General features: G+C 55.5%; 1 protein-coding gene across 1 annotated transcript; it reads right to left on the reverse strand.

Annotated features, from left to right (window-relative positions):
* Positions 1-5,609: 5,609 nt before the first annotated feature.
* LOC118643296 (lymphocyte antigen 6H-like) lies at positions 5,610-7,941 on the reverse strand. The gene is made up of 4 exons (XM_036281271.1): positions 7,921-7,941; positions 7,726-7,800; positions 7,421-7,522; positions 5,610-7,168 (listed from the first exon to the last, which is right to left on the reverse strand). The coding sequence occupies exons 2-4, from the start codon at positions 7,775-7,777 to the stop codon at positions 6,897-6,899; spliced, it is 426 nt and encodes a 141-aa protein (XP_036137164.1). The 5' UTR covers positions 7,778-7,800; positions 7,921-7,941; the 3' UTR covers positions 5,610-6,896.
* Positions 7,942-8,591: the final 650 nt, after the last annotated feature.

The following is an 8,591-nucleotide window of genomic DNA, read 5'->3' on the forward strand; positions in this document are numbered from 1 at the left end:
TTTCAACACAGTTCTCAAAACCCTCACCCTGGCCAGAGGGTTTTTCATCAGAAGAGGTTCCCTTTGGGCAGAGCTGGCCAAGCTCAAGTACCCTCCACGCTCGGCCAGCAGGGGGCAGCAGTTGTGAGCCTGGTAACTTCCAGCTAGCCTCAGGAGACATCTGCAGAGGAGCTTATTTGTAAAATGTCTTCTAGGAGATGCAGAAGTTTCCCCCCTCAGCACCCCAAACAGGAAAGGAAAAACTCCACAGGCTTTTGCTCCTCAACCCTCGGCGATTAGGGTGGAGTAGAGCCTGCCCTCCCAGAGGGGACCCACCCGTGTCCCTAGAAGTACAGGGCTGCACACCCTTCGTCTCTGGTCACAGGCCTAGGGGTCCCCAGATGAGTTCCCCATGCCACGAGGAAGGGAGGGGAGAGGACCAACGGGTGGGGAGTTGTCAGTCTGGGCGTGCTGGGAAGCTGGGGACAGGGAAGGGGAGGGAGGGGGGGAGAGAGCTGTGGTGCAGGCCGGAGTCCTCTGAAGGAGGGAGGGCCGAGGGAAAGTCTGGGCTGGAGAGCAACTGGCCAGCGGATGGGGACAACTGAAGACTTGGCACCTGTCCCTGCCGGGCACTGGCAGGAAGGACTGGGCTGCTATAACTCTTCCTCACACAGGCTGTTACAATGGAAGGGAGTTGCCCTGAATCCCAGCAAGCCTGAGCCGGGCCTCAGCCTGGGTCCTTGGACGTTTCTTTCTGAACTGTGGGTGGGACTCGGGCTGTGGTCGATGGCAAACCTTAGTCAGTGAGCCCATGGCCACGGTCAAGGACAGGCCACCGCCCCACCCAGCCCAGCACGGGTCCCCCTGCCGGGGAGGCCAGGGCCGCTCCCATGCCTCCAGGAAGCTCACGGCAGAGCCAGCACACTTTTATGAATTTTCAAGCAAAATCCACTGTAAGAAATGTATTTTTAAAATTATTACCAATATTTATATGTTCTTACTGTGAGTTTCTCTCTGCCCCTTTGAGAAGTATCTCAATCTTTTACTTTTATTATTTTTATCCGCACCCGAGGACATTTTTGCATTTATCTTCAGATAGAGCGGGAGGGAGAGAGGAAGGAAGAGAGAGGGAAACATCGATGTGAGAGAGACACATGGAATGGTTGCCACCCGCACGACCCCAACTGGGGCTGGGGACAAACTGCAACTGAGGTAAGTGCCCTTAGTGGGAACTGAACCCAGGACTCTCGGGTCTGCAGGCTGACACTCTAACCCCTGAGCCAAACTGGCCAGGGCTGTCTCAGTCTTTGACAAGGTGGGTTTAGGATGAGCTGTCTGTACTTTGGAATTTCTTTCCTGTCTTGGCCACTAGCCTGGTGTACACTGCACTCGGTGTGACACTGATTCAATAACAATTCCTGTGGAGGATATTTTTGGCTGGCAGGAAATTGTTATATTAATTCTATTTCTCAACAGGGCTATTTGCTGCTGGGTGTGGTCACCAACACCCAGGTCACCATGGCAGCATGTTTAAGGCACTAAGTTCAGTGACTGGGGTCCAGGTCCTGCAAACTTGTCCCTGACCTTTGTGCACCATGTCACCCCCCAGTCCTGACTGAGCTTGGAGTCCCCTTTTTGGGCCAGCCCAGGGCAAGGAAGGTAGTCCCTTTGGCCACCTTCCATAGTGGAGTCCTTGGTGCCCGTTCCCTTCCCGGTCGACGAGTGAGTGCTGTCTAGCCCACAGAGTCTTCCCCAGCCAGTGCCCCACCTCCCTGGCCCACCCTCCATCCTTACAAGTGCTGGGCCACCTGCTCAGGAAGGGGAGGCTGCTGGTGGAGGCCCGACCCCCATGGCTTTGAGAGTCGAGTTCTGTATTCTTTCCCAGGAATGTTCTCTCCCTTCTGGGAATATTTTGTGTGTTCCTTCTTGGAAACCTCTCCCTGTGAATAGCTAAGGAGAGAGTGTCTCCTGCCCCAAGTTCTCTTGTTCTTGGGGCTGCTACCAGATGGGCCAAGCCTAGGGTGGGGCCAAGTGCAGTTCTGGGGAAAAAGAAACTGGAGAGAGACCAGGGCGGTGAGCAGTGTCTCCTCCCTAAACACAGCACGCACATGGCGGCCATCACACACCACACACAGAACACGCCCCCACATGCGATGCACCCCATACATGCACACTGCTCCCCGACTCTGTGTGCTTCCTGCCTACGGTGAGAAGCAGCTGGGCCATGGAGAGAAGCTAAGCACCCACTCATCCCACAGAGAAGACAGCGAGGGGCAGGCCCCGGGATGTCTGTCCCCAGCTGTGCAGCAGATCCAGGACGGACAGACGAAAGATCCACATGGACTGAAATCAACCAGTTTTCTTCTCTGTTTTCTTTTTATGCTGTGGAGAAAAGGTCATTTTGCCCAGAGTTGTCGAAAATCACACATTAACAGCCCTGGCCAGTGGTTAGAGCGTCAGCCCGCTGACCAGTGAGTCTCGGGTTCAATTCTGGTCAAGGGCACCTACCTTGGTTGCAGTTTGTCCCCGGCCCTGGTCAGGGTCTTGCGGGAGGCAACCAGTCAGTGTGTCCCTCTCACATTGATGTTTTTCTCTCTCTCCCTTTGTCTCCCTCTCTCTCCCTCTCACTCTATCTGAAGATAAATAGAAAATATATACTCGCATGAGGATTGAAAAAAAAGAAAATTACACATTAACAGCCCTAATGATGTCCAGCAGTTTCAAATGCTGGCTTTGGCCAAGACTTCTCTTTTTATTTTATTTTTTATTGTTGAAAGTATTATGTTTGACCCCATTTTCCCCATTGACACCCTCCTCCTTGCTCCCACCCCCTCCTGCTGCATATATGCACAACCCATGTGTCCATTGGCTATGCACACATGCACATGAGTTCTTTGGTTTATCTCTTCCCACACCTCCCATTGCCCATCCCTCTGAGGTTTGTTAGTTTGTTCCCTACTTCCATGACTCTGGATATATTTTGGTCGACAGCTTATTTTATTCATGATGTTCCATTAATAAGTGAGATCAGCCTGGTTGGTGTGCTCAGTGGTTGAGCGTCGTCCCATGGACTAAGAGGCCCGGGTTGGATTCCCGGTCAGGGCACAGGCCTGAGTTGTGGGCTCCATCCCCAGTAGGGGCGTGCAGGAGGCAGCCGATTCATGCTTGTTGCATGTCTGTTTCTCTCTCTCTCTCAAAATAAAATAAAATAAAATAAAATGCAAAGTCATTATGAGGCCTCCAGTCAGTATGTAATGCAAAAAAAAAAAAATACTGTTACTGGCAAGATGACCAGACCTCAGTTATTATCTTCTTGAAGGAAAGATTCCAATTAAGATACCAAGTGCAGCGAAGTAAGCAAGAATGTATTGGCTGCAGCAAAAGCACATTCCAGACCGTGGACCGTGGAAGGGCAGGAGGAACCACAAGGCCTAGGCAGGCTGCTCTGCTCACTGGGAAGTCGGAGAAAAGGGAGTGCTGGAGACAGCTTCAGGGCTTAGCCCAGGACAAGCTACCGCTGCCCAGAGCTCCCGGGCTGCAAGTCTCATGTGGTCCCTTAGAGAGAAGAGGGGGAAGGGAATGGGGCTGGTGTGCTCCCCTGGGGGAGAGCTCAAACTGGGACCTTGGTCCTGAGCTATTTGTCTCTCTTGCAGGTAGGGACGGTCTCAAGGGAGGGTCTCAGTAGAATATTGATCAGCTTTCCAGGTGTGCTCTTTCTGGATCGTGGTGTCCACTGATTGGTCGGTGCCAGGGCCGGGAGCTGTCCCGAGGAAGCCAGGGTAGCACTTGTCTGGCTTTGCTGCTTCTCTGGGCCTGGAGCTGAAATACAACTGAGGCCTCGATGTCATCTCAACGGAGGAAAAGGTCAGGGGTCCAAACCGCATGACCGGCGATGTGCTAGGGAGGGAAGCTTACCCTGGGGCGAGGTTCTTCTTTTCCCAGTTTTGCCCCCTGCGAGGCATCCGGGGCCTTCTGCCAGGTGAGTTTCTGTACCAGGCCCGTGTCCTTGCTCTGCTCCTGTCCGTCTAACAGGGTGGTTTCTATGGCTCCACCAAGCTGCCTTAGATGTTAGCTTCTTACAGAACCATATCTCCAGCGTCAAACACGGGAAATTAGACTCTCACAGATCCGGGCACAGACCGTGCTCACATCTCCCCAGCTGTCCACCAGTGTCCTTTGCTTTGATTCCGGAGCCCAGGCCTGGAGCTGGCACCATGTCCCCTGTCTTAGTCTCCTCACTCTGGCTCGCGCCCCGCCCACCAGTCCACGCCTCCTGGTCCAGGGCTGTCCACCGCTGAGACCCCTAATTACCATCACTGTTCCTGTTCTTGACAGTCGATGCTCGCCTGGATTCACCAGGGTGTTTGTGAACTAGACGCGCTCTGGACCTCAGGTGCTGCCGAGGGAGGGCAGGGGCCACTCCCGCAGCCCGCCCACTCGAGGGCCCGCGGGCACAGGCCTGCACAGCAGTGGCCTCCAGAAAACTGGTTGATGGGAAACAATGTGGTGTTTCCTCAAGAAATTAAAAATGAAACTGCCATTTGACCAGTAACCCCACTTCTTGGAATACACCCTGAGAAGCCTGAAACACTAGTCAGGAAAACTAAATGTACTCCTGTGTTCATAGCAGCACTGTTTACAAAACTATGATCTGGAAACAGCCCAAGTGCCCATCAGTAGATGAGTGGATAAAAAAGCTGTGGTACATAGACACAATGGAATACCATGCAGCCGTAGGAAAGAGAGATCTTTTTTAAAAAATATTAACTCCTGGCAATTGTATTCTTTATTTTCTTTATTTTTTCTTTATTGATTTTAGAGAGACGGGAAGGGAGAGAGAGAGATAGAAACATCGATGAGAGAGAACATCGATTAGTCACCCCCTGCATGCTCCCCACTGGGGATTGGGCCCACAACCTGGGCATGTACCCTGATCGGGAATCGAACTGGCGGCGACTTCTTGGTGCAGGGTCGACACTCAACCACTGAGCCACAGCAGCCAGGCAAGAGAGATCTCAACCTTTGAGACAACATGGAGGGCCCTGGAGAGTACTATGCTGAGTGAAAGAAACCAGTCAGAGAAAGACAAGTACCACATGATCTCACTTATTTATGGAACATAATGAACAAAATAAGCTGTTGACCAAAATCAATCCAGAGACATGGAAGTAGGGAACAGACTGACAAACCTCAGAGGGATGGGGGTGGGAGGGATAAACCAAAGAACTTACACGCATATGTGCACAACCAAACGACAAGGGGAAGCAGGTGGGGTGGGGTGTGGGAGTTTTTGAAATGTCTTTGTAAGTATGAGTGATTTCTTTTTTTTTTTTTTTTGTCGTACGTGCCCCTAGCGGAAACCAAACCCGAGATTCACTGGTCCACAGGCTAACACTCAACCACTGAGCCAAACTGGCCAGGGCTGATTTCATTTTATAAGAAAATATTTTTTCTACATTGATTTCAGAGAGAGAGGACGAGAGAGGGAGAGAGAGATCAATGAAAGAGAACATCATTGGCCGCCTCCTGCATGCCCCCCACTGGGGGGTTGGATCCACAACCTGGGCATGTGCCCTGACCGGGAATCAAACCGGAGACCTCTTGGTGCAGGGTTGACGCTCAACCGCAGAGCCACACCAGCCGGGCAGTATTAAGCTGATTTCAAAATCAGAAGTTAAAGGTTTGAAATGGGTGGGCAGGGCCCAGGGTTCTTCAAGCCATTTTGCCCACAAGGCACCCCACCACATCCTCACCCTGAGCCCCCAATGCACAAGGTTGGGTGTGGGGTGTCAGGGTCCCCTACATGGGGGCTGCATTGGAGCTGGGGAGACACAGGAAGGAGGGTGCTGGGGTTTCCAGATATCCAGGCTCCAGAGGTCCCACCCCATGGGGCATGTGCCCCCTCCCCAGGCCCTGCACTTCCTCGAAGCCTGGGGAGGGGTGGCCCCCCTTGTGCAGGGTTGGGGCTGAGTCTCCCTTTCGGCTCAGGTGGGGAAAGGACCCCGGGAGGGGTCCCTGGTCTGCTCTACTCTGCTCCCCCGGCTCCTGTGGAGAAAACCCAGCTGGTGCGGAGTCATGTCCCAGCCACCAATAGAGGCGCAAGGACAGCATCCTGGGCTTGGCATTTGTCCCCTTCCCATGTCTTGTTCCCCATTTGGTAAGGTCCCCACTCTGGTCTTGAGGCCCTCCGGACCCATACTCAGGGAGTCCTCAGGGCCAGGGGGCAGGAAAGGGTGGGGGCTTCTCTCCCTGGAAGATGCAGCTGGGGGACCTGGGGAGGAGGGCAGCCCTGGCCACCCCTATCCCGTGGTGAGGAGCAGGCTCCTGTGAGCCTGGGCCCCCTTGGGGGCAGGTGCTCAGAAGGGAAGAAAGTGAATGACCAGACCGAGGGGACCCTGCAGTTCCCCGAACCTCCTCCACCACCGGGCCCTGGCAGCTGCCCAGGAAAGTCCTGGTGGGGTGGGGGCCGGAGGGCAGGCCGCGCATTGGAGGAAGCGCTTCTCGCATGGCTGAGGTCTGAATGACTAAGAGCCAGTGGGTGCTAGAAAGGGTTTATTTTCTCTGGTGTGGGCACACTGGTAGCAGGACTGGCCACAGGGCAGTGGGTGCTGCTCTCCTGGAGACCCGTCCAGCCAGGGCTCCCTGGTCTCTGCCTCTGGGTCAGTGGTTAATTGATGGTGGCAGCAAAATGTGACAGGCTTGTTGGCACAGCAGGGCGCTGGCCAGAGTGGCCGAGGGTCACCTCAGGGTGGGGCTGGCCTCCTTCCCTGGGCCCCTGGTGTATGAGGAGCCCTCGTGAGTAGGCCCAGGTCTGAGGGTGTGCAGGTGTGCAGTGGACTGGCGAGCTCGCGGGGGCCTCTGCTCTGCTTTGTGGAACACAGCTGCCCTTCCCTGTGCCTGAAGCGGGGTTGTCCTCACTACAGGGTCCAGAGGACGGCTGGCCCCAGGCTGAGCAGGAGCCCCCCGGCGAAGACCCAGAAGCTGCGCCCCACCTGGGCCACCCCGTTACAGAGGTCACTTCCACAGCAAGAGAGGCCTTGTACTTCAGACGTGTACAGCAGCTGACCCTTCTCGTTCGTTAAGCCGGGGTGCAGGTGACTCAACTCCTCTGCGACAGAATTCTGCAACATGTTTGAGGCAAACTCGCAAGAAGGGGCGCAACTTGAAATATACGACTTCGTCTTCTGCCCTGTGGGCAAGAATGGTCGTGATTGGTGTGGGGGACCCCTCCCCTCTGACCCTCCTGGGGCCTCCATGGTCACCCTCTCCCCTCAGAGATCATTCCTGTGCTGGGAGGCCCTCCCCCCTTCCAGGGGGCCTGTGCAGGCTGTTCTGTACGGAGGGGGCACTGAAGCAGGGACAGGACGCAGCCCCTTGCCCCACCCACACTCTACAAGAGTCCCCCTGAAGCCACCCCCATGCCTGGGCGCTGGGAACTCACCTCCCGCCAGGGTAAAGACGACGTGGCTCTTGAAGCAGACGCCTATGCACGGGAGGACTCCGCACTGGTTATCATGACAGCTATAGCACTGCAGGCTCAGGGCTGGGGGGCCGGGGGGCCGGGGCGGGGGGCCGGCTCAGAAGACAGGAAAGCTGGCTTTCCACCCCCACAGCCCAGACCTGCCCCTCTGTAGGACCTCCGACTCCTCCCCACCCTCTGGGGTGCCGGGTCACAGACCCTTCCTGTCCACTAACAGCCTCCCAGGGGATCGCCCGCCACCTCCCGGCAGGCGCCCGGGTGCTCACCACGGTCGGAGCACAGCAGCGCCATCAGCAGGATGAGATGGAGGCCTCTCATGGCTCCTGGACACCGGCGCGCAGCTGGGGAGGGAGGCTGCGGGGTGTCCCAGGTTCAGGTGTGGAGCGCCCGCCCCCACCCTGGCCCTCCAGGGCTGACTCCCGCAACCTCCCCACCCGCCGAGTCCCCTGCTGCGGACTTACTGCTGGCGTCCACTTCCTTGGCAGCACAGCCTCTGGGGCCCCTCCCTGGTTGCCCACATATATGTGTCCCCAACAGCCTGGTGCCCCACCCCTAGGCGGGTCTTATTCTTACCCGGAGTTCTAGCTGTCAGGCCCACCCAGGACTGGAGTCCAGGCCAGGGGCGGGGTCACGGAGGGCCACCCGGAGGGCCGAAGTGCAGTTTCCTCTCCGCTGCGGTCGGGGGGGGGGTGGGGTGGGGGTGGGGTGGGGGATGGTGCACCTTCCCGGGCCCTCTTGGGCCCTGGCACCGCCTCCCTTTGCTTTCCTCACCCGAACCCCCGTCCCACAGTCTCACACCATCTGTCCTCCCTGCATCCCCCAAGAAAGACTACCAAAAACCCACAAAAGCAGGAAAAATGTAAATGTTCAAAACTTTTTTTGCCCCCCCCCCCCCCCAACTCAGCCCGTCAAAGGCACGTGCCTTAGTGGCTGTTTGGTCACTGGCCCTGGTCAGGGTTGTTTCTCCCTCCCACTCTGTCTGAAAATAGATGGAAAAATACCCTGGGGTGAGGATTTCAACAATTATATATATGTCTGTCTATCTATCTATCTATCTATCTATCTATCTATCTATCTATCTATCATCTCTGTATCTATATATATTTATATTTGTTGAAATATATATATTTGT

This window comes from Molossus molossus, unplaced genomic scaffold, assembly GCF_014108415.1.
Source record: "Molossus molossus isolate mMolMol1 unplaced genomic scaffold, mMolMol1.p scaffold_m16_p_33, whole genome shotgun sequence".
In the NCBI taxonomy this organism is placed as follows: domain Eukaryota; kingdom Metazoa; phylum Chordata; class Mammalia; order Chiroptera; family Molossidae; genus Molossus; species Molossus molossus.